A 25,361-nucleotide genomic window follows, 5' to 3' on the forward strand; every position below is an offset into this window, starting at 1 on the left:
AGGAGGGGCAGGGCGGGGCGCCGGGAGCGAGGCCCCCGCGCGGCCTCTCCCTCATTCGACCTCGCGCGCAGGAAGATGGCGGCGGCGGTGCGCGCCATCGGCAGCCTCGGGCGCTTCGTGGCCGCCGCCAAGCACTGCCCGGCACCCAGACCGCCCCCCGACGGTCAGGGGGGGACCCGCGGGGGGACGGGGGGGGCTTAGGAAGGGCTTGGGGGGGGCCGCGAGGGAGTTGTGAGGGGTTGGGGGGGGAGTGAGGGGCGTGGGGGGAGTGAGGGGCGTGGGGGGGGCGCCGCGAGGGGGTCGTGAGGTTCTGGGGGGGGGCTGTGAGGGAGTTGTGAGGGGTTGAGGGGGTCGTGAGGGGCTGGGGGGGGCCGTGAGGGGATCGTGAGGGGATCGTGAGGGGCTGGGGGGGGTTGAGAGGGGGTGGTGAGGGGCTGGGGGGGTCGTGAGGGAGTTGTGAGGGGTTGTGGGGAGTGTAGGGGAGCCGTGAGGGGGTTGAAGGGGTGTGGGGGGCGTCGTGAGGTGCTGGGGGGGGGCTGTAAGGGAGTTGTGAGGGGTTGGAGGGGGCGTAGGGGGGCCGTGAGGGGCTGAGGGGGGGTCGTGAGGGGGTTGGGGGGGTCGTGAGGGGCTGGGGGGCGTGGAGGGGGTCGTGAGGGGTTGGAGGAGCGGGGGGACGTCATGAGGAGTTGAGGGGGGTGGGGGGGGGTGTGTGTGGGGGTCGTGAGGGGTTGGGGGGGATGTGGGAAGGGGGTTGGGGGGCTCAGATATGCGTGGGGGGCGGGTCCCAGAGGAGCTGCGAGGGGAAACGGGGAGGGGTGGGCACGGGGGAGATATGGGGAGGGGGGCGTGGGGCTGTGCGGCCATGGGGAGTGCAAGGGGGGATGTGGGGAGGTGTCCCCATGGGAGAGGGGAGGGACACCAGGAGGTTGCTTGAAGGGGGGGGGAACACGCTCCTCGTATGCATGTCCAGGGGGGCTGCAAGGCTCTGAGGAAGGTGGGGCAGGGGGCACCTGGGGAGCTGCTGGGGGCCCCATGGTTGTGTCCCCCCCCCATGGTTCTGTGTCCCCTCACCTGTGGCCGTGTCCCCACCTGTGGCTGTGTCCCACGCTGGGGTGTGGTCTCTGTGTTCCCTTCAGGGAGGGTCTTTCACGCGTCTCCACCCACCCCCGGTTTGTCCTGGGGGGCTGTGGTGTCCCCACGGGGCAGGGGCTGCTCCCCTGCGTGTTTTGGGGATCTTCGTATGGTTTCGGGGGGTTTCCGTGCTTGGGAGCAGTCACAAAACTGTAGGATCATCCAGTCCCGACCCCATTGAGGAGGGAGGGCTGCGGGTGGGGCTGTCCCCAGCCCCCGAGCTGATCCATGGGGGGGGAGGCTGTCCCCGTGTCCTTCCCCGTCCCCATGGGGGTGTCCCCGTGTCCTTGGGCTCCTGGTGCTGCTCTCCAGGCGTAGCCAGGGGAGGGGGCCGTGCTGCTGCCCCCCCTGGGGGAAAACTTCATCCTCGGGGGCCCGTTTGTGTGCACCTGAGGGCAGGGGGTCCCTGCGTGGCCCCCAGGAGCGCTGTGCCTGCAGAGCCCCCAGGATCTGCCCCAATTTTGGTGTGTGAGCATCTCTGCTGGTCACCGATGCTCCCCCACCCTTTGGCACTGCCCTGGATTCACTCTGGGAGCTGGGACACGATTCCCTTGTCTGGGAGATGTGTGCGTGCAGGCTGCTCGTGTCTGCAGAGCTAATTAACATCACTCACCGTAATTAATGGTGTTTTTCTTGCGCCTTGTTCTGCCAGGCAGGGTGCAGACCTGGCTGCTGGAAAAAGGTTGGTTTTTAGGTCTGTGCTGCGTCTGAAGGTCTCTGATGCCAGGAGGGGTTTTCTGGAGCGTTGGGTGTCCCCTGCTCTAGGCGTGGAGTGAATGAAGCAGCAAAAATCAGGCCTTTATTCCTTTATTCACAGGTTTTAGTCCTAAAGCAGATGCCAGTGAAAGGGCAGAATCGTGCATCTGGCCCGCAGCCGTGCCGTTCACCTCACGATTACCAGGGAGGGTTTCCTGGCTCCTGGTTTGGGATAGGGAGGATGTCAGTTTGGGGTGTGGAAGGTGTTTTCCCCAAGTGTTCTGGGACCTAAAATAAAACTTTGTCACTTGGATTTTGAGCAGCTGCTACCTGAATGCCACTGCTGCTCCCCGAGGAGCTTCTATCCAGAAGGTAGCGAGATTTTTCTCAGTCTCGCCCTTGATTTTCTCTTTCCTGCTTTGTATCTGTTTTGCTAAACCTGAAAGCAAAGTGGAATTTGAGGCTTAAGGTCGCCTTGGAAGCAGCCTGGTCAGAAGTGACTTGAAAAAGGGAAGCGTGGTAGGGCACAGAAGGAGAAGTTCAATTCATCCATTCACTTTTTTGTTTTGAGCTGGGTTTTTTTTGTATACAATGTCCCAGTAAGCACCCTGGTCAAGGTGGGAGCTGGGGAAAGCTGTCGTTGCTTCCCTTCCTCGTCCCAGCTTTTCCAGATCCTGGGTGTGGAAGGAGAACGTGATCAGCTCTCTGCAACCGAGCTTTGGCTGATCTCCTTCCCGTGCTGTGCAGCAACACAGGATTAAAGCGATTACAGCTCAAAAGAGGCCAAGTGCTTGTGTTCTCCCCAAAGCGGTGGAGCCGTGGGGCTTTCATTGGGCTAAAACACTGCCCTTGGGTTAAAGGAGCATTTTATTTTGCTGGGGAGCATCTCTCAGCAGGGGAACCGCTGTCAGGCCACGCTCAGCTCTGGGAAAAGCAGCGCCTGGGTTCAGAAACGCGTGACTTGAGCGCACCCAGAGCTCAGGGAGGTGCACGCTGAGCACAGGGGCTGCAGCTTGGGAGCAGAACCGAGCTCACTCTGTGTTTATGCAGTGCACATGACACCCCGACCCACCTGCTGGGACCAACACAGAGTTTCCAGTCCCCGCGGCGTGGCACCGCGTCTGCTGGGCTGGGGGAATGGAGCACAAAGGTCGCTCCCCGCTGCCAGCGCTGGAGGCGAGTGGAAGGAGGGTCAAAGTGCAGAGGAGCCGGCCCCGGGGGCTGTGGGGAGGGAAGGTGCCTGCTGGTGAAGCGTTTTAGGTTTTTTTTTTTCCCCCTGCTGGACTTTCTGCCTCCTTGCTGGGACAGGGTGGGTTTATTCCTGAGCGTTATCAGCGCCGAGCAGCGAGCTGGGTTCTGGGTTCCAGTTGGCAGAGGAGCTGTGTGCTGGAGAAGTAGCATTCCTGCCACATTTCGTGTTCCATGCAGCTTTTGGCAGTGCTTCAGCCTGGGTCGGTGTCAGAGGATCCTCTCGGGCAGGATCAAGGTCACTTGAACAGGGCTGATCCGTTTGTGTAGTGGGAGGTCACCAGGAGAAACAGCTCCTCAGCAGAGCAAGGAGCTTTGGGATTTATGGGGCAGGACGGTGGGATTTATGGGGCAGGACAGTGGGATCTCACTCGTCCTGTGGTCTGAGTGCTCTGAAACAGGACGAGTTTCTCTGGGTGCTTCCATCTGTGGTCACTGGAGGTGGGTTTAGTGTCCAGCTGACAGCACCAGAGGAGAGGGTGAATATTTTGTGTGCCCCTTCTTTGTTGCTCACCAGCTCCTCCCTGGGGTGTCAGTGCCCGGGGTGGTGCCGTTTGCTGGCACAGGAGCATGTTTTTGCACAGACACTGCACAGCAATCGTGTTGGATCTGCTGTGACCTTAACTTGTAGCCATGAAACTCCCCCAAGTGCAGCAGGGCCGTTGCTTTGTTGTGTTGGACTGCGTGCACTGGTGGCAGAAAACCCCGTGTGCCGCCCGCTCCGTCTCCTGTCGGCTCTTTGGGGAGCAAGCTTTGATTTCTGGCCTCGGTTTGGCATTCCTGCTGCTGGAAACTGCGGCGTGGAAGCCCTGAAGGTCACCTCAATAGTGTGGAGTCTGCTGAGCCCTGGTGGTGGGCACGGGTCGAGCTGTCAGAGGGAGCTGGCTGCTGCTCAGGGCTTCCTGTAGCACGTTCCTTGGCAGCCCAGGGGAGTTCAGAGGGGACATTACCAAAGGACACGAACGCTGACATTGCTGAGGATTCCTTTAACATCTGCAACGTCTCTTCTTCAGGTTATGCTTGCCGCAACATCTCCACCTCCACCGCTCTTCAGGGTAAGCACAAAGTTTCTCTGTGCGAGTCCATCCCCTCCCTGGAAGCCGCTGGCCACCAGCTGATAACACCTTCCCCTTTGTTTCCAGCTAGAACCCACGTGAACTACGACATCAAGGGAGATGTGGCCGTTGTACGCTTCAACACGCCGAATTCCAAGGTACTGCTTGAATTGGCTGGAGGAACGGCAGGAGTTGTGGTAGGGCAGAGGGGGCACTGAAAATGCCATGTTCAGATTAAGGACCTTCCTAACCTGCAGCCGTCGAAGTTGTGAACAAAGAAATGGGTGCATGAGCGTGTGGGTGTTTAAAGAGGCACCTGAAAAATACCTGGTGGAAGGATTTTGTATGTACCAAGATAATTTGTTTTGGCAGCAAAAGATAGTCCTGAATCTAGTTAAGTTCTTGGACTCGAGGTGAGTGTCTGTCATACAGGAAAAATAAAAATAAAAGAGCAGAAGTTTACAGAACCTGTGTTTGAGGTCACAAACCCGCTGCTGGTGAGGTTAAGGAGGAAATTCTTAATTGAGGACCTGCTTCAGGGTCTCATCTTGGAGGTTTTCCTGCCCTTATTTTGACACAGGATGAACTAACTTCTCCATCAGATCTGGGCTCCACGTGCGTGCCCCAGCAGCGTTAGAGTTGTGCCAAGCAGTGCTCTGGTGTTGGGTGAACTCCTGGGTGGGCTGTTCCTTTTGTCTGCAGAAAGCAAAAAGAAAAAGCTGCAGAGCTACTGTTCCTCCTAGCTTCAGACAGACGGGAATATGCATTCAGACTTGCAATTGGCTTTGGCTTTTTGTTGTTGGTCTGTCTTCCTGGCAAACTTTCTGATAAGTTTCTTCATGCCAGTGCTTAATCAGAGGTTGAACTCCACCACAGGCTCCTTATTTACAGCGTGTGTTTGCTGCCTCCAGGTGAACACTCTGTCCAAGCAACTGAGCGCGGAGTTTACCGAAGTAATGAACGAGATCTGGGCCAATGAAGCCGTCAAAAGCGCTGTCCTCATCTCTTCAAAGCCAGGCTCCTTCATTGCTGGAGCAGATATCGAGTAAGTTTGTGGGCGTTACAGGTTATTCCCATGGAGCTCCCTCAGAAGCCCAAAACCTGGGGGCCGTGGCCTGGTGAGCTGCACACACCGAGCAGTTTCTCACAGCCACCTCCCCGGGGTGAGGCTGAGCGTGAGATCCATGCGCACAGCGTGTGCAGCTCGCTCAAATGAGGTTAGGGCCTTGACAAAGCGCAGCACGGCTGGTCAGGAACTCGGTTGGGTTGTAGCACTTGGGTCGCTCCTTCCTGCGTGCTGGGGTGCAGCCAAGGAAAGTTCCCTTCCTGGCTCCAGGGTTAGCATTGTGCTTCGGTCTGGGACGCAGCAAGAGCAGATAATTTACATGCAGAACTGCATTTAATCTGGGGCTGAGTGGCTGGCAGCCTGCCGGCACGGCCCCTTCATTAGGCAGGATTTGGCTTTCTGCCACGCCGAGTATCTGAGCGGCCTCCGGGGCCGTTCAGCGTGGGTAACTCCCACAGGGTGTTGGGGACCCGTGTGGGTGCTCTCCCTGGGACCTGGAGTGCCACTGGCTGCTAGTCCTGACCACAGGCAGGGCAGAAAAGTCGTTTAAAGACATAAAAAGCCAGAAAGCTCTCAGCAAGGTAAATTACAAATCAGCTTTTTAAAAACTTTACCTCTTCCTCTGCCCTGATAAAAGCCAGACACTTGATGCAGGTGGGAAGGAGGCAGTAGCAATAGCAGAGCAAAAGGACAGGCTGCGTTTAAGAGGTGCTGGGCAGCCTCAGTGCTACAAGCCTGCAAAATTGGGCCTGCCTGGCAAACGCCATCAGCCTCCATGGGAATAATTGGCAGAGGGAGTATCTAATTGGCAGAGAGCAGCATCAGAGCCTCGGCCATCTGCTTCTCTAAAAAGTGATCCCGGGTTCCCCCTCCACCCTTCCTGGCAAATGCTTTGAGGCTTCCTATGACCCTTCCTCCTCTCCCCCCAAGGCTTTCAGAGCTCTGACACAAGGAAGCTCATTCACTGCCTGCAGGCACAGAGCAGTGTCAGCGTGCAGTGACTTAACCCACCGAATTTAGTAGTCTTCCTGTGTCGTTCATTAATGTGAGGCTGTGGGACTGAATAGCTCCCGCCTGTCTGTCAGTCGCTGGAGCTTTGTGGGAACAGGGGAGCAAACTCCTTACAGCACTCTCCGTTTCACTGCTGTTTTCTCAGTGCTTTTCCAGTTCTGATCAGCCTTTCTGCCTCACTGCAGCATGATTGAAGCCTGCAAGACTTCTCAGGAAGTGACTCAGCTCTCTCAGGATGGACAGAAGATGCTAGAAAAAATTGAGCAGTCTCCAAAGCCCGTGGTTGCTGCCATCAGTGGCTCCTGCCTGGGAGGAGGACTGGAGGTATTGAGCAATTCTGGGTCTGCCGGGCAGCAGTGAGAGTTGGTAGCACTGGTTCTCTAAACTATCCACGTGATGCCCAGAGGACTTCTGTGAGAGGGATTTGAGACCTGACGTGGATTCATTACATCCATTCAAATGAGTTTGTGGCAAGTTAATGGGTTGGTTGTGCCTCAGAGCTCTGCAATGCTAATTTTTCTACTTCTGTTGAAAGAGCTAGTCACGTACGAATCCTTGTGGGCCAGGCTAATATTTAGGTGAGAGCATCCCAGGGCAGACAGGCTGTTCTCAGCAGGCATTGAATTGGCATTGATGCTGCTGGCAGAGTATGTGCTGGAAATGACTTCTTTTCGAGTGAAATGAGTCTTGTATCCCAGCAGTTTCTATTTTAAAAGTTTTTGTGAGAGGGATGAGTGTGGGGAACCTGGCCGGGCTCCACCCGTGCCTGCATACCCTGCCCCATCACTTGCCACTTCAGCTGAGGGCAGCGTCTGCTTCGTAATCTCCACTCAGTGTTTTGTAAACTGGAAGGCTCTGTGGTAATCCCTGGAGCAAAGTTGTTGATAAAATGGAATAACTTTATGGGAGTGGAGTCTCTTCAGCTCCATTCTTATTTCTCAATCACTCGCAGCCTTTTATAAAATCACAGTGGTGATTGATCTGGACTTGGTGATCCAGTGATAAAGCAGTATCACAGCTGTAAATGGGACCATGCCTTCAGTGCAGCAAATGACTCTAGCCTTTAGTAGTCTAGATGAGATTCAAATTAATTAATTAAAAATTCAAATTAAACCTAGATAAGGTTTGAAAATAGCTTGGCTCAGATTGCTACTTTCACGTTCACATCAGTAGCTGCTTGTTGCCGTCGGCCCTGGGTGCGTGCCTCTTGCTAGAAGAAGCTGAGAATGAGCACAGAGGGAATTTGGGCAGCTGAATTGGAGACCTGGGGTAGGATTAGGAGGAAAGCTGAAGCAGTGCCTACAAGAGACCTTTGTGATGGAAGCCCAGTTCTTCTGTGGTCTTTCACGGGGAAACCTTTAGTTTTCCCTCCCTTTTTTAAGGTTGCCATTGCCTGCCACTACAGAATAGCAACAAAGGACAAGAAAACGATCTTGGGAACACCTGAAGTCTTACTGGGACTCCTGCCAGGAGCAGGGGGTACTCAGCGGCTGCCAAAGATGGTAAGTAGGAGAAAAAACTTCCTCAGCAGTCCTTTCTGCTCATGGCTTACTTGTTTGTTTAAAAATCCCCTTTCTGCCCTTCCAGGTGGGACTTCCTGCTGCCTTTGACATGATGCTGACGGGGAGGAACATCCGTGCTGACAGAGCGAAGAAGATGGGCCTGGTTGACCAGCTGGTGGACCCGCTAGGTCAGACGTGATGCCCCTCAGTTGTTAGGAAGCCGATCTACTGCCTGTTGGTTAACCTCTCCGCCTTGGTGGGTGGAGAAGCCATTGATGCCACCTGCAGTCAAGGCAGGGCGTACGAGCTGTGAAGTCCTTGTGAAGTCCTTGCCGTGCTCTTCAGGGTTGTAACCTCCCTTCCCACCTCAGAAGCATGTGTGCAGGGACCTTGAGAAGTCAGGCTGAAGCTAAATCGAACAGGGAAAGGTTAGAGCAGAGGCGGCGGGCCTGTTGGCTCCCTTGCATAAGCTAATTATACAGATTAGAACCTGCATTCCTCGTTTATCATGTCAGAGGGACAGATTGCGACCCATAATGAAAGAATAGATGACCACTGCCTACAATTACGCAGCCTGCAGATGTTAATCTCAGTGACAAGATCTTGAAAAGAAGCCAACCCCCACGGCTTTAGGCTGTCTGAATTGCTATAACTGCCTTTCAGTTGGATGGAGCAATTCCTTGCGGGTTGCAAACCAAATCACACTTCCCAGTGCTTTTGAATTTGAAGAAAATAAATTTTAAAAGTAAGTGCTGCTGTCTACCCTGAGAAATGCAAGGCAAGCTCTATTCTTGCTTATAAGATGGTTCCATCGTACCCAGGCTTGAGTTAAAATCTGCTGAGTAAGCTTTACTGCTGTATACTTGCTTAATTGTGAATTCATAGAACCATGAAGGTTGGAAAAGCCCTCCAAGATCTTATCATTCATCCATCCCCTACCACCAATGTCACCACTAACCCATGTCCCCAAGCACCATGTCCAATCTCTCCTTGAACACCCCCAGGGACCGCAACCTGTCCCAACGCTTGACTGCTCTTCCTGAGCAGAAATGTCTCCTCATTTCCCACTTGAACCTCCCCGGCACAACTTGAGGCCGTTCCCTCTGCTCCTATCACTAATCACTAGTTACCTTTGAGCAGAGGCCGACCCCCAGCTCCCCACACCTTCCTTTTGGGTAGCAGCAGAGAGCAATAAGGTCTCCCCTGAGCCTCCTCTTCTCCAGACCAAACACCCCCAGTTCCCTCAGCCGCCCCTCGCAGGCCTTGTGCTCCAGGCCCTTCCCCAGCTTCGTAGCCCTGCTCCAGGGCCTCGATGTCCTTCTGGTAGTGAGGGGCCCAAAGCTGAACCCAGCACTCGAGGTTTGGCCTCACCAGAGCAGAGCCCAGGGGGACGATCACCGCCCTGTTCCTGCTGGCTGCACTGCTCCTGACACAACCAGGATGCCCTTGGCCTTCTTGGCCCCCTGGGCACACTGCTGGCTCGTGTTCAAGTGAGCATCGACCAACACCCCCAGATCCTTTTCCTCCGCACAGCTTTCCAGCCACTCTGCCCCAATCCTAGCACTGCATGGGGTGGTTGTGGCCAAAGTGTAGGACCTGGCACTGAGCCATGTTGAACCTCATCCCCTTGGCCTCTGCCCATCAACCCAACCCCTCCAGATCCCTCTCCAGGGCCTGAATTATATTTTAAGAGCCCGCAAATTTGACTTTTTATATCAGTGATCACTTTGGCTTGCCTGAAGGAAACCTGATGTCAATGTGTTACAAATCCTGACTCAAACCAGATGAGGACATAGGAGAAGCACAAAAATGATATGCAAGCATTAGAGGCATCTCTTGTTCATTCAGACAGCACCCAGTGCCAGAAGGCTTTCTGCTGAGTATTCTCATGTTCATTCTCAATGTCTGGGTGAAAGCAGCTTTAATTGAGGTGGTAATTTAGCTCGTTAGGGAAAGCTTTGAAGGAAAGAGACAGCATTAATCAGGAGGCAGTTCCATGAGGTGCAAGCGGTTCTCTTTCAGTAAGGGTATCCACAGTATTGTCTTGTTTCACTTAATGGTGTGCCCAAATCTGGTTCTGCTTTATTTTATGCCAGGTATTAGTAGGCAGCTGGAAGCTCCCCTGGTAAGGTTTCTACAACAGTTACAGTGCTGAGTCTGGCTAGGTGTTAGCAGGTAAAGCAAGTGAGAGATTTCTTGTACCTGAGGTCAGAGGTTGAGGTTTTATTGACCATTATCTACAGAACAGGTAATTTTCAAGGCCGTGGTGTTGGGTAACTGTGTCTGTATGTTTAACAGCAACAGCGTTGTCACATCTCAGTTGTGCAGGCTTTTATACTATGCAGGGACGTAGAGGTGCAACAAGAGGGAGAGGTGGCTGAGCACTTTAGTTCTGTTAAGGTAGAAGTGGTGCTGGCAGTTACACATTTGGCATTTTGGTATTTCTGGATAACACCACGGATATTAAATGTCTTGTTCACTGGAGCCAAGAAAAGTCAAAGGGGGGTGAGGGGGAGTGGGAGCAATTCAAAGGAGTGCCCTGTTGCTGACTCACCCTTGCTTCCCCACATGAGCTGTATCCATCAGCGATAGCTTCTGTGTTTCCTCAAGACTCTTCTTCTGTTCACAGGGCCAGGTGTGAAGACCCCAGAAGCACGAACAATTGAGTACTTGGAGGAGGTAGCCATTGGCTTTGCCAGAGGACTAGCCAACAGGACTGTGTCTGCCAAAAGATCAAAAGGGCTAGTACAGAGTAAGTCTGAGGGCACCACAGCCAAATCCCAGGGGACTGCAGTGGGTAGAATCCAGCTTTGCTTCTCGGGGATGTGGTCACGCTCCTACTTAACTCCATCATCAAAACAAAGTTATTTGATGGTGCAATTGCCTCTTGAGCCGGGTGGGCTGGTAGTTAAAACTATTGCAGATATGTAATGTTCACAGCTATACTCTTTAACTATTGGCTTAGTTATTTAAAAGCTGGTTGTGCATGTAGCACCGCACTGAGACATGTTTTGTCACCTCTTACAGAGATAACAGACTACGCTATGGCTCTTCCATTTGTGAGGAAGCAAGTCTACAAGACAGTGGAGAGCAAAGTTCAGAAGCAAACCAAAGGACTGTACCCTGCTCCACTGAAAATCATTGAGGTAATGCCTGCTGTGAGGCATCAGAAACTGCAGAGGAGGAGGAGATGTGGGATAACAGGGCAACAGACAGGGGATGCTGTTTCCTTCCTCTGAGTCAAGCCACGCATAATGATCTTTACAGAAGATCAGTCCTGATGAGGCTAGCCATGTGGTCTGTCAAGCAAGCATGTTAAAATGCAGAATTCCCAGAACTTGAACACCAATTTATGGTGTACTGGCACCAGTGAGGGGGAGGTGGAGAATCCCAACTGAGGGAAGGTTTAGCTGGGATACTTTGTCATAAAATTTTCAGTCTTCAGTTCCCTGTACGGTTTCTAATGAGACAGGTTAACCTGTTTGAAGCCAGGAAAATATCAATTGCTGTGCTCGTAGCACTAACCCCACAAAACTTTAAAACTTCGCTCTGTAAGTAGCTCGGGCATTGTATTACTTTCAGACATTGTCCGTGGTTGGATTTTTTCAAATTTAAGTTTTTTAAGACAACAACTATTCAAGTTGTTGTCAAGTTGTTGTCAAGACTTCTCTAAAACCTGTGAGTGCCCCCCTCTGACTCTGAGAGCAGTGGCATTACAGCACAGTCCTACTGAAACAATTCCTGAAACCACAAGGTAGGTGTAAAAATTAACCTGACAGAAAACTCAACTGTCCTGGCAGCTGCTCTGTGTCAGAAGGACAAGGAGATTCATGGCTCTGCTTTGAGCAGCATGGACAGGACCCAGCGAGTCTGAAGTCTCCCTTGAATTTTGGGGAGGGGTCACTGGTGCAAACAGGAGGTGCAGCTAAGCAAGCAATCTCTTTAAAGCACGGCTGTTGATGGACATGCCTTTAACAGTGGGGTATCTTTATTGCTGTTCTTTGACTAGGTTGTAAAGGCTGGTCTCGATCAGGGACGTGATACAGGATACCTCACCGAATCCCAGGTAAGCAGATTAGATCCCTGGTAGCAATAAATAAGCTGTATAGGTGTGTGCTAAATGAGTTCAACCATGCACAAAGGATAATATTCTTCACAGGCTGCTCAGAACACTGCCTGGATCCTTGCCTGCTCTTTTGGGAATGGGGCTGTAGAAAAGGCCCATCTTGAGCAATAGAACCGTTGTGTTTTGTTGTTTTTTTTTTTGAGGTTCTTCATCTGTGAAAACAGTTTGTGCCTTTTCTCATTCCTGTCTATTTAGGCTTTTTGAGTTGGGAATGACCAGACCGAGTTCAGTGCTCGGGGTTTCACATAACAGGACTTTGTATTTGATTTCTCTGTGTGTCTGAGCCCTGTTTGTTTTTGTCTGATTGTCACGTGGGACAGGTAACCTGGAGGTGGAGGTATAGTGTTGTCGGTCGCATGAGTGTTTCCAGGTGGTTTGGTGCAAACAAGTAATTCCTTCCATGAACAAACTTTAATTTCAGTTTACTCTGGCACCTTTTTTGCCATCTTTTTTGTCAAGGGTGTTGATTGCCCATTACTCGTTTTGCCATTTGTCCAGTTTTCTAGTTTGTGCTGGCCCTTTTTTGCTGATAGGTAACTTTCAGTACTCATGAAAATCACATGTTTTTGTGGTGGTGATGGTTTTGTTTTTTTTGTTTATTTTTTTCAGTGTTTTTTTTACCCAGAACAGGACTTCTCTCTCCTTATCCCTCAGTGAAACTGACCCATTTGGTAACCACTGCAGTCAGAGTACTTTCTAGTGCTGCCCATTCAGAGGGGACCCCTCGACAGGCTGGAGAATGGGGCAGACAGGAACCTCGTGAAGGGAAATGTAAAGGAAATGCCAAATCCTGCCCCATGGGAGGAACAACTCCAGGCACCAGAACAGGCAGAGGGGCAGCTGCCTGGAGTGAGTCCAGCACAGGGCCACAAAAATGATTGAAGGCCTAGAGCATCTGACACGTGAGGAGAGGCTGAGCGAGCTGGAACTCTTCAGCCTGGAGAAGAGAGGGCCGAGGGGGATCTTTTTGGGGTATATAAATACCAGAAGGGAAGCAGTGAGGAAGGCAGAGCTGCATTCTGCTTGGTGGTATCCAGTGGCAGGATAGGAGGTGAAGGGCACAACCTGAAACCTGAGACATTAAATTTATACATGAGAAAAAACTTTGTTACTTGTAAAAGTGACTCAGTGCTGGCACAAGTTGGCAAAGGAGGCTGTGGAGTCTCCCTCAGTGGCAATATTCAAAACCCAGCTGGACTCAGCAGCCTGCTCCAGGTGACCCTGCTTTGAGCAGTGGGGTTGGACAAAACAATCTCCACAGGTTTCTTCTGACCTCAGCCGTTCTGTGTTCCTCTGATTCTGTGAAATAAACCTCGGTGTAGCTCTTCCTTTGCCCTCAGTTCTGTAGTTCCCTGGTACATAGGTTGAGTTTAAGACCAGTAAGGACTGTTAAGGGAAGTTAAATCTTTAGCTGTTTAAGGCCTGGGAGGTTTCATCTCTTGGTGAGGTGTTTTTTCTCTGCTGATTTTTTCTGTTCATGGGTCTAGGGCTGGGCAGATGTTGCAGAGATATCGATGATGTGCACACACAAACATGTTGTATGCACACGGCTGGTGTGTGGACAGCACATTGCCTTTACTGCTGACACCTACGGACACACAAACCATTCACACTGACGTGAGCAGCTGGGACAGTCAGGGCTGTTCCTCCTGTTTGGCTGGGCCAGGTTGAGCTTCAGTTGTGGTCCTGTGTGTGTGCTCACACACACAGCTTCAGTAGCTGGCCCATAGGAGTTTGTTCTACCGAGTGGCTGGCCCCTCAGGCCCCCTGTCTCCAGTTGCAGGCACCTAGACCTCATGTCCTAGACATTGTCCAGTCTTATTTGAAGTTTTCGGGGTACTAGAGAGACATGCAGAAAAATAGGAATCGAGTTTTATATGGAGGTAGGACATAGGTGCAGAGCTTGAGCAGATGAGCATACTGGCCAGTGGCTTGTTTATGTGTGACCCTTTAATTCCCTTCATTTTTCAGTGTTTGTTCTTCCCCCAGGCATCTTGATCCCTCCCTTTCTCTACCCTTGTCTCCTCTGTATAAACAACTTGTCCTTAATTAGTTTTTCCTCTCGATCTCAATTTTGCTGTATCAGTACTCAATCTTGGTATTTCTGATAGAGAAGATACGTGCTTACCTGAGCACTGCTGGCTTTGCACAACCCGAATCCCCATGTTATCCACAACACTCCCATCTGTTCGTCTGTTTGGGACATCTGTCCCGTCACTGCCCCTGTGCCACCAGTGAAATCCAGCCATCTCTCAGCACTGTCTGCAGCCTTCAACAGCTTCTCGCACTGCCAGGTCCAGCAGTTTCTCTTGCCATGTTTTGGAGATCCTTTTGTTCTCATCCAGTGATGATCCGGCTGTCTGCCCCTTACCTTAACGGTGACCTGGATATACCCTGCCTGTTCTAGTTCTTCATTCCACCCCCATTTGATCTGATGCTGAATGGGAGGCTCAGGATGCTCTGTTCCTTGCAGAAAAGAATGATTTTTATTTTTTTTTCCTGAGAATAGCAGCACGATGGAGATCTTACCAGGATCCCCTAAAGAATAAGTGCCCGTGTCATGCCTTTTCTAATGCCTCCTTTCTTCCCCTAGGATAGGAGACTTGCAGATTCTCTTCTGGTCTTCATGTTTCTGATATTTTAACAAGCCTCTAACTCACAGGACAGCAGTGAAGGAAGATACTGCCTGCTCTACACTGCATTGTATTAGTGGCTTTTCCTAGCTGATTTGGCTCAGACAGCATCATTAGTTTGCTGTCGCCCTATGCTGTCTTTTATCTCCCTGTCTTCTTTCCCATTTCATGCCTAATGCTGAGAGGTTTTGCAGGCCTTTAATTCCGTAGCCTCTCTGTGATCCTCTGAAAATAGCATCAGAGCTATTTCCAGAGCTGTCGGTGAAAGTTGTCCCATTTTAAAGCTTTTCACAAAGTTTGGGTACAGGGTTCTTTTGCTTGGAAGTAGGTGGGGCGATGGCTGTGGCTAGAGCAGGATGCTCGTGGGAGAGAAGGGTCACTCCTCGCTCTAGTCCCACGTCAGTGAGCTGCGGTCCTGTCACTGGGAAGCAGAAGTGGCTCCTGCTTTGGTCTGCAGGACCCCACAGCTGCTGGTTGACTGGGGCAGCAGGGTCACCTCTGGTTTACCAGCACAGCAGGGAGCTGCTGCTGAGTGCTCCTCCCCAGGGCTGTGCTGGGGGGTCCCAGGATGAGTGGAAATGAGCAAAGGGTGTGTTAGTGGGAGGGAAGGAGATGGACACAAATACAAGGGCTACTCTTGTTCCCTGGTAGACCTCTACCCCTGCAGACACTGCAGTGTGTTAGAGGTATTTGGATGCTTTAAATTATATTTTTTGTGGGCAAGGATGTTGAACAAGCAATTCTTCACTGCTTCTGGCTGCCCATCCGGGAGGTAATAGTGCAAAGCAGGCTGTGCCTAGCACAGAGGGTGCCCCCTGTGCAGAGAGGACACACACCCCCGACTTTTCTTCCATTTCTACCCAAATGCCTGGTCTGTGCAGTTGCATGGGTGGCCGTATCCTGTGCCATATCTTTGATCTGTGCGTGCTGGAGCTGTGACAGCTGTTAAAGGCCAACCTGTCTCCCTCCCCCTTCCCTTTTTTCAGAGCTTCGGCCACCTCGCAATGACGAAGGAATCCAAGGCACTGATAGGACTTTACCACGGGCAGGTGCGCTGCAAGAAGAACAAGTTTGGAACACCTCAGCGAGAGGTCAAGTAAGTACGAGTGTGAGGTGTCTGGAGGAGCAGTTGGAGGACCTCTGCTGACAGATTCCTGGCACTTTGTGGCCTAGAGTCCTGCAGTGTAGCAGAGCAGAGAGATTTCCTGCCTTGGGAACGCTAATCCTCTGCAGTTTGGAGGTCCCACCCACAAATGGAAGCTTTTTGCATGACCTCGCTAAAAATAGTGCCTGGATGGACAGAGTCTGATGACAACAATGGCAATTCAGCTATTTCGAGCCCTGACTGTCCTCCCCCCCTCACCACTTTCTGTGCAGGACCCTGGCAGTGCTGGGAGCGGGGCTCATGGGAGCTGGGATTGCACAGGTTTCCGTGGATAAGGGGCTGAAGACCATTCTGAAGGACACGACGCAGCAAGGCTTGGACAGAGGACAGCAGCAGGTCTTCAAGGGGTACGTGAGTTTGCAGGAATTCACTTGGGATGGGATGGAGCTTTCATCAAAATAATCTTTTGCTTGCAGGCAGTCAGGAACTCGTGACACCATAGTTTCTGTGGAGTGTTCTTTAAGGTTGCCCTGTGCAATGTGCCAGGCTATTGCTATGGAATAGGCGCAGTGTATTCAGCCCTAGCTCCTTAGGTAGGTAGACCATCACAGATGATTGCTTCATCTTTAGATTCAGCAGTAGCTTTTAGAGCTAAGGGGAGGGAGTAATTGTGGCTGCCTAGAGGCCCGTGTCAGGGGAAGTGTTGGGTCAGACTTCTGAAAAGTTGGACTTCTTTCCTCTACCTCCTTGGCTCAGCGGTAACAGTGCTCACGTGTGATTGATCTTCAGACTGATGCACCAACGGAGTTGTGTGAACAGGGCTCTCATTTTTCCAGATGGCAGGGTGGGCCAGTGATAGTCCTGCTGAATCGCAGGTGGTGTTTTGGGTCCCTGTTCCAGGAGGGAGGGATAGCCCTGGTGTCGTGGTGCTCCTCCAGCCGTCTGGGCTGGCCTCTGACAGAGATTTCTTCCCTAGGCTGAATGGCAAGGTGAAGAAGAAGAGTCTGACATCGTTTGAGAGGGACTCTATTCTCAGCAACATGACGAGTCAGCTGGACTACAAGGGCTTTGATAAAGCAGACATGGTGATCGAGGCTGTGTTCGAGGACATTAACATCAAGCACAAAGTGCTGAAGGAAGTGGAGGCCGTGAGTAGCAGTTCTGGTCAGCTATGCTAGACAGGATCGCTGTGTGATGGAGACTCGGGTTGTCCCACTGGGTTTCTCACACATCCTTATGCAGTAGTTTGATGCTTGGTGCAAATTATTAATTTCAGTACATGGGTGAGCATCCAGGGCAGCTTTCCTGTCCTGTGATTAAGGAGTCGCTAGTTCTTAGCTGAAGAGAGGCACTTCCGACACTCCCTGACTCCTGGGAGCCACCCAGAAAAAAATCCATTTCTGAGCATATTGATATGACAAAAATGTATCTCCACAACATATCCTGTACCTGCTGTCCCTGGCTTGTTGCCTCTGCTCTTCTCTGTTCAAGAACACACTTGAGGAAATAACTGGTAAAGCAGCTGGCCTGGGCTGCTTTCTGATGTAGCATCTAATGTGGCTGCAGTGGGCTGGCAGAATCGTGAGGGCTCTGAGACTGATCCCACAGACCTAGAGGGGAGTCAGTAGAAGCTGGGCCTGGCTGACTTGGGCTGCTGCTTTAGGATCAGTTTCTAACACTGCTCTGACAGAGATCTGCTGGGAATGCCCTGTGCTAGCACTGCTCTCAGGTTCTGTACATCACCTCCGACTGGAGCCTGTGCCTCTAAACTGCCTCTTCCACCCCCTACCACAGGTGATCCCTCCTCACTGTATCTTCGCCAGTAACACGTCCGCCCTCCCGATCAACCAAATTGCTGCTGTTAGCAAGAGGCCAGAGAAGGTGAGTACCCAGTGACAGAGAGCTTGGGAGTGTGCCGAGCTGCCTGCTAGTGGCAAAATGGTTTGCTGTAGGTGAGCATTGGGATCTTCTGCTTCTTCCTCAGAACGTGAAACAGCTCAGCCTCTGCCCCCACAGCCAGCTTTGAACAAAGAGCTTGTGATCTTTGGGCAGGTAGGAAGGGGATGAAGGTGGATTCCCATCAAGTGTGACATTGGCGAGGCAGCGTGCGTTAGGGAGGTCAGCGTGCGTCAGGAAACATTGATGCACACGGGGCAGAGAAGCTATGGAAGGACTCGAGCTGAGAAAATTCCAGCCAGGGAGACTTCAGTCATTTTGGTAAGGTGGTGAGACGTAGTGCTGAAACTGAAGCCACGGTCAGCCATAGAATCAAACTCCTGAGGGGCGTGGGGGTTTTCTGTCTGGCTCCAAGTTGTCCGTGTGAACAGGGCTCTGAGTGCAGCGATACAGCTCGTAGCAGAGCGTTTGGAACAGGACTTTGTCTGTTTGCTTGTAGTCTAAACAGCTTTATCCATGCAACAGCTGCATCCTCATCCCTTAGCCCAGGCAAGTGCAGCCAGGTAGGAGCTGGGGATGGGCCCTTTATCAGGGAGTGTAGGGCTGGGACAAGGGGGAATGGCTTCTAACTAAAAGAGGGGAGGTTTAGAGTCAATCTAAGGAGGAAATTCTTTGCTATGAGAGTGGCGAGGCACTGAACAGGCTGCCCATAGAAGCTGTGGATGCCTCATCTCTGGAAAGCCAGGCTCTGAGGTGTGTGAATGCAGGGAGGAGCAGCAGCAGGAGAGCAGACGTGGCAGTGACACAGCAGCATCTGAAGGAGCGTGAGGAACCTGTAACCAGCTGGAGTCACCTCCTGTGGGCTCAGCCTCAGTCTAGGGCGGTGTTGATATCAAAAGGGAGAAGTGTTTTCCCCTTATTTGAGGCATTTGCTCTGCCCACGTGGGGCTGCAGAAAACACAGGGTGGAGCAAGCAGTTCCCCTGCAGGGTCATAACGCCATGGCAAGAGCCAGGTTCTCTCAGGTGGAATGTGAAGGCAGTAACCCCCAAGGAAAGGGAAGCTCTAGAGCTCATCTGGGGAGGATGATTACACAAATACAAAGGCAGAAGTGCCCGTGGCTGGTTTCCTGAACTCCTACGAGGGTCTCAGAGCTGCCCAGGGCAGTGCCTTGCCCCTGCTGCTTGTCTTACAGCACGAGTCGTGTACCGCTGTGCCTCCCTGCTGCTGGAGGTTCCTGTGACCCTGGAGAGCTTCTTCCTGCGTTGCTCTTCAGGCCTCAGTTGCATCAGAAATGCAAATTGTGTCTTACTTGTTCGTGCTTGCAAATAACATCCTCTTGCTGAATAAATTGCCTGTGTAATGACTCTTTATGGGGAAACTAATAGGAAATCGGTTAACTAATTAATGTATTTTCTTTAATTAGTTTTGCAGACTGTAGATGCCCTTCAAGGTGCCTCTGACTTATGCAGAACTTAGTGCCAAGTGTAGCTTCCAGGAGGCACGAAGGTGACATCCTGATTACACGGCCGTGGTGGCAGGATGAGGCACACAGACGAATAATCTCCTCTTAAATGTTGCTCCCAGAGGGAGGCTGTGCTTCCCCCTGTAATTAGGTTCTGGAAACATGGAAACATGCCTTCTTGTCCTTAGATTCACTTCATCACCCCCCCAGAAAAAAAAAAAATCCAAGCAGAGCACAGGGATTCTGCTCAACAAGAGCTGTGGGACAGGGGCTGCTTCCTTGGGAAAGCCAAGGAGAGAAAGGAGAAGTTAGAGAGGAGTACACGGCTGGAAATCAGTGCAGTATGGTGGTGGGTCTTGCAGCCTGTGCTGACCTGCTCCTTTCTGCAGCTGGGACTTGATTTTCCCAGTAGTTTACTGGGGGAGACAGAATCTGTTTTAACCCTGAGCTCTTCTTCTGCCCAGGTGATCGGGATGCACTACTTCTCCCCCGTTGACAAAATGCAGCTGCTGGAAATCATCACCACGGACAAAACGTCCCAGGACACGGCTGCCTCTGCTGTTGCTGTTGGCCTCAAACAGGGCAAGGTCGTCATCGTGGTAAAGGTGAGGGAACGCTGCACAAAATGCAGGCTGGGATAATCAGTGAAAGGGTGGGCTTGTGTGCTGAGAGGAGGCTGAAATTTGGCTGATGAGATGGAATTAGCTGAGAATTAGTGTTTCTACTTCATGCTGAGAATTAGAAACAGAAATTAGAAGAGGGCAGGTGCCCAGGTGATCCTTCAGGTGTCCCCTGGAGCAGCCATGAAGGGTCAGAAGGCACAGATGCTGGCATCCCTGCTCTAAGCAGCTTTCAGGAGGCTGCAGTCTGTAGTGGCATCCAAGATGGAACAGCCTTGGCAGGACTCCCACTGGCTCTTCTCCCAGGGGAAATGCAAGGACAGAGGGGCCTGGGAGCAGTAACTATCCCCTTTCTGGATTTAAATCTTGTGCAAGGGGGAGGATACAAATATGTGTGCAAATGTAGAGGAAGAGTTGTGCAAAGCAGAGGGAGAAGAGAGGCAGGGGCTGAAAACAAACAGCTATGATCTCCAAGCACACTTTCACCCTGCCAGTCTGTTGGGCTTGGTGAAGCCAGGGGTCTTCTGCCGCCTGCTTGGGTCCTCCAGGCACTATTTGAAATAAAAGCACTCTCATGGGGATTTCCAGGCAGAAATTCTGAAGTCTTCAAACACTGCTGAGCCCTACAGGTAAAAGCTGTTCTAGGATTTGACTGCACAGCATTAAAAATGGAGTTAAATGTGTCTGAATTGCAGCCTGGGCTGTGAAATTCAGTTCTTGTGCTGCTGACAGGGGCTGTGTTCCTGCAGCTTGTTCTCACCTGCCTCCTGTTGCACTCTTCTCCCCTAGGATGGACCTGGTTTCTACACCACCAGGTGCCTGGGGCCGATGCTGGCAGAAGTGGTCCGAGTTCTCCAGGTGTGTATCCCGTGGGCTATTGAGTGTCCCCCAGCTCTGCTGCTTCCTCGCCCCGAGCCAGGCTGGCCCCAAGCCCTGGCCAAGGAGGGAAGTGGGTAAGGAAGCAGCCTGAGGGTGCAGCTGAGGCAGCTCGTGGAAATGCTGGTGTAAGTTACACCTGCAGAGTGGCCGTCTTCTCACTGCTTCTCACTGTTGTACAGGATCTAGATTCCAAAACATGTAAGGTACGTGTGAGGCAGGGCGTGCATGGCAGATGCCCTTTTTATCTGCACCGTGCTCTGCTCTGTGCTGTGACAAGCCCCGTGGGGATTCCTGCATCGCCTGCAAGGCAGCTCTCCCAAAGCAGTGACCTGCTCCCCCTGGATCAGCCGCCCAGGGCTGCGGAGCAGAGGGCAGTGTTACCTGTACCACGTTCAAAACAGAGGCTGGGGGCAAGGCAGGGGTGCAGACACATTTCTCTTGGCTCTGCAGCTGAGCAGAGCAGGCCTGAGAGAGCCTCTCTGGGCTAGGAGTCAGGCTGTCCTCATCAGGGCTTGGCACAGCACGCAGTGGCAGGTGGACCACGAGCAAGTGGGTTTGCCCTCTTTGCATAGTGCCAGGGGAGAGTCAGGAGTGCTGCAAGCACAGCTACGCTGCTCCTGCCTGTCCTCAAGCAGCCAGTGGGGCTGGTCGCCTCCTGCAGCCCCCGATGAACCTTTCTGCCCCCGTGCTGGGTTCCCAGGACCCAGAGATCTCACTGCTCCCCCTTCTGTTCCTGCAGGAGGGAGTTGACCCGAAGAAGATAGATGCCATCTCCACGGCCTTCGGCTTCCCGGTGGGCGCTGCCACGCTGATTGACGAGGTGGGTGTGGACGTGGCCACGCACGTGGCCGAGGACCTCGGCAAGGCCTTCGGCGAGCGCTTTGGAGGCGGCAGCATCGAGTTGTTCAAACTCATGGTGGAGAAAGGCTTCTTAGGTGAGGCACCGGGATGTTTTAACCCGACATTTACCCTTTGTTCGAGGGCAGGTAATAGCAGCCAGCAGCCCCCAGTCAGAGGATGAACTTTTGGGTGCAGCTGGACCTTCCTTTGCAGGTCCAGGCTGCAGCAGGGGGTGCTGTGCAGAGCAAAGGCAGCAGGCAGGAGGCCGTGAAGTTCTCTCTAGCCCCTCCATTAAACCTGCATGTGCACTCTGGGAGGTAGGGAGCTGGAAATGAATGTGCTGAAGCGAAGCAAGCCCCGAACTGAGGTTTAGAAGCTCCACGTGAGGGAGGATGTTGCCTCTGAGCGTACCAGGACGGAGCAGTGAGCCCCAGTGGGCCCTGCACTTTGTCATTTCACCCCCCAAACACCACTTGCTGTGACCAGCAGCTGGCAGTGAGTGTTACTTGGATGTTGTCATCTCTCTCCCTTGCCCCCACGGCTAAAGGCTTTGTCTTTTTGCTGCTGTAGCCACAGGTTGTGACATTGACTGTCCTCCAGACCCAGCAAAGGCGCTGGGGCCTGGCACAGGCAGCAGCATTTTGCTGAGGAGCCAGCTGGACGTGGGCCCTTCCCTCCCTGCTTCACGAGGCAGGAAATGAAGTGCAGGGAAGCTGCCTGTGCTGGGAGGATGGCTCAGGCTAACAGAAGGGGCAGCCACGAGATCAGAGGCAAAGGTGTCACCAACGTAGGAGACACGTGGCAGGATGTGACTATGTTTTTGTTTTGTTTTGTTTTTTCCCTGGCAGGCCGCAAGGCAGGGAAGGGCTTCTATGTTTACCAGGAGGGGGTGAAGAACAGGAGCGTGAATTCTGGCATGGATGAGATCTTGACACGGTTCAAGGTGCCAGCCAAGCCTGAAGTGTAAGTACCTGTGGTGGCTCAGCCCCTGCCCAGCTCCTCCCAGCTCCGGGAGCCCAGCAGGACACCGTTGAGCGTGGAGTCACCCCGGGTGGCATTTGGGTCCCCAAGCAGCGTGCAGGGGGCAGGCTGGTGGCTCTGGGGAGCTCGTGCTAGCAGGAGTGGCACACTTGTGGATTTAGCACCTTGCTTTAGCACCTCTATCACGAAGCTTTCCCAAGGTGGGCTCTGACACAGCGGGAGGGTTGGGTTTGAGCAGCTGCCCTGACCTTCACGGGGCAGAGCTGCTGCACAGCCTGATGCTGAAATATCTCCTGGAGCGGTTCCCATCCGGCCAGATGGACTCCTTGCCACCCCTACGTGCCTGCCCAGAGTCACAGCACAGAACTTGGCAGCCCTTAGCCTCACAAGGCTGGGGACCTTTCCAATGAGTTCCTCACCCCCCTCAAGGCCTGATCCCTGCCCTCCACCTCTGCTGGTCTCACGTACCCCTCCATCCAGCTGCTGGGTAAGCTGCACAGCCCTTACAGACTCTTCTTTCCTGGTAGCTGCACCGAGGAAGACATCCAGATGCGCCTGGTGACGAGGTTTGTCAACGAGGCAGCCATGTGCCTGCAGGAAGGGATCCTCAGCAACCCCGTGGAGGGAGACATTGGTGCTGTGTTTGGCCTGGGCTTCCCGCCGTGCCTGGGAGGTGAGTGTGGGAGCTGCAGGGGTGAGGCCTGCCTGATTTGACTCGAAAACTCCATCGTGGGCTTTTCTGGTGGGCTCTGAGGCCAGGTCTGAGGTGCTGCTTGAGTGTTCCTCTCCCACGTGAAGCCTGAGCCAGGAAAGTTGCTTCAGCATTCCCACCCGAGAGCTTGCAAAGGGCCTGAGATCTGCTTAAAGGAGTGCAGGGCATTTCTTCCAGGTCCCTGGGGAGTTCCTTTGCTGGTACAGCTGTTTCACAGAGGTGGTGAGGGTCAGGGGACAGGAACCAAGCCGCTTGCTGTCTTCAGGTTTGAGTAAGAAGGCAGAGCCATGCTGGCCCCAGCCTCATCAGCATTTTCCAGCACTCAAAAGAAAGCTTTTCTGCCCGATAGCCATGTGGGCAGGTGGACTGGGAGATTTGCAAAGGTCCTACGTTTTTAATTCCCTGGCTTTTGTGCAGCTGTATGGCCTTCAGTGAAAAATGAGGCTCTGGTACAGAATCCTAGAATGGTTAAGGTTGGAAAAGACCTTCAGGATCATCTGATCCAACCACGTCTCTCCTCTCTTGCCACTGTGACTGGCCTGGGCAGGCAGGCAGGCTTCTTGCAGCACTTCTGGAAACGTGGCCATGGGCATTGCACTGGGCAAGGCGTGAGCTGAGGCTTGGGTCACAACTCAAAGCTAGTGAGAGCTCTCAGCCACGTGGCAGTGCTTCTGCTGGGTCCCTGGTGATTCCCTCCTTGCAGCAAGCTCAAACTGGGAGAGGAATGAAAATAATTTGTCCCAGCCTGCAGTACTCCCAGCGTATTCTGTGGCACGCAGGGACCCTGACAGCTTTGCTGCCAGTTTTAGGATGGCCATTTCAGACCAAACAAAAGCACCAGCGAGGGCTGACACAAGGCACAGAGGTGGCAGCATCTTTCTCCTCCCCTCCGAGCTGGGCTCACACGTGGGAAGGTCGGGGTGCTGGCTGCACGTGTCAGCAGCCAGGGCTCTCTTCTGGAGGACAAATCTGCCCTACCCGGTGCTGTCACCCTTCTGGGACCTTTGGTGTGGTGTTTTTCCCTTCTTTACCACCCGTCCCCGTTTCCCCCTGTCCCCTGCAGGTCCCTTCAGGTACGCAGACTCCTACGGAGCCAAGCAGCTGGTGGACAAGCTGCGGAAGTACGAGGCCGTCTACGGCAGCCAGTTCACACCCTGCCAGCTGCTGCTGGACTACGCCAACAGCCCGGGCAAGAAATTCCACCAGTGAGCGTGGCCCCGGACGCACCGACAGCCTGAGCAGGGGGCAGCGGCGCCCCAGCAACACCCCATTCTCTATAGGTTAATCTGCAAAGCACCCGGGGGGGAGGCAGGGAAGAGGAAGGAGGGTGGCAGCAGATGATGGCCTTGTGGCTTGCAGTCATTTCAAGTGCCTTAATCAGCTACCGTGTGTCGGGCACATCCGTCCTGGGCCGGCGTGGGCCTGGGGGCTGCTTGCTGACACGACAGAGAGCATTGCTGCTGTGTCGGCTTTGGTATCGCACCCACCAGTGCTCCTGGGGCCTGGCAGGCAGCAGCACCCACACGGCTGGCCCTGCGGCCTCGCCTTTTCCGTACAGCACCAATAAATCCCCGTCTCCCGGGTTCGGACTCCATGCCTGCTTCTCATCCTGTCTCGCTGGGGCGCAGCCGCTTGGCACCGAGGGACGGAACCGCTCGGGGTGGAAATAAAGCGTTCAGGCAATCCTCCAGGGTCCTCTCGGTGTGTCGGGGGGCTGCCCACGCTTGGCTGGCAGCCTGCTGAGCTGTGAGACTTGACAAAAGGTTGGGGGGGGGGGGGACGCGCTGGTGGGGAGAGGCAGGGGAGGGCGGCAGAGCAGAACAAAGCCCTGCTCTGTCACCTCCGCCATCAATCAGTGCCTGCGAGGAGCCTCCGGCTCTTTTGTCTGGCCCCGAGCGCTGCCGCCGGGGTTATCCTGGCAGATGGACCCGCCTGTAATTGCAAATCAAGCAGCCAAAGGCCAGAAGGGTTCCCCCCGTGGGGAGAGCTCAATTTAAACTAAAAGGCTTTAAATCTCCGCGCACCTGTCGCTAATTTCAGAGCCAGCTCAGCCCCCACCTCCCTGCCTCGCTGCGCTGCCCTGCCCGGCCCCAAACACCAGCAGGGTGCTCGTAGGGCGACGCTGCTCTTTCCATGTTGGGTTTGTGCTCGTTTCTCAACGCCAGCAGCGCGAAACTTGGCCGAGGCGTCCTCTCAGCCTGCCTCTGCTGCCCTGGGGGAGGCGGCTGCCTGCTCGCAGGGCTGGCGAGCGGCCTTCAGCCCTTCCCAGGGGGGGAGGCAGCGGCCCCCAGGACCTGTGCCCTGCTCTGAGCTGTGCTCCTGGGCTCTGAGCCTTGCCTGGACCAGCTCTGCTTTCCCTGCACAGCCCAGGAGGGGCTGGGGAGGGAGCTTCCCCT

At 53.5% G+C, this 25,361-nt stretch overlaps 1 protein-coding gene across 1 annotated transcript; it reads left to right on the forward strand.

Moving 5' to 3' along the window:
* Nucleotides 1-43: 43 nt before the first annotated feature.
* HADHA (hydroxyacyl-CoA dehydrogenase trifunctional multienzyme complex subunit alpha) lies at nucleotides 44-24,650 on the forward strand. The gene is made up of 20 exons (XM_084514037.1): nucleotides 44-163; nucleotides 4,089-4,130; nucleotides 4,218-4,288; nucleotides 5,042-5,175; nucleotides 6,393-6,531; nucleotides 7,590-7,709; nucleotides 7,795-7,897; nucleotides 10,339-10,461; nucleotides 10,737-10,855; nucleotides 11,719-11,775; nucleotides 15,455-15,564; nucleotides 15,846-15,980; nucleotides 16,550-16,721; nucleotides 17,368-17,454; nucleotides 19,398-19,538; nucleotides 20,343-20,411; nucleotides 21,172-21,367; nucleotides 22,121-22,235; nucleotides 22,781-22,926; nucleotides 24,029-24,650. Exons 1-20 carry the CDS (start codon nucleotides 76-78, stop codon nucleotides 24,172-24,174), a joined length of 2,313 nt encoding a protein of 770 aa, XP_084370163.1. The 5' UTR covers nucleotides 44-75; the 3' UTR covers nucleotides 24,175-24,650.
* Nucleotides 24,651-25,361: the final 711 nt, after the last annotated feature.

This window comes from Aythya ferina (assembly GCF_964211825.1).
Source record: "Aythya ferina genome assembly, chromosome: 3".
NCBI lineage: Eukaryota > Metazoa > Chordata > Aves > Anseriformes > Anatidae > Aythya > Aythya ferina.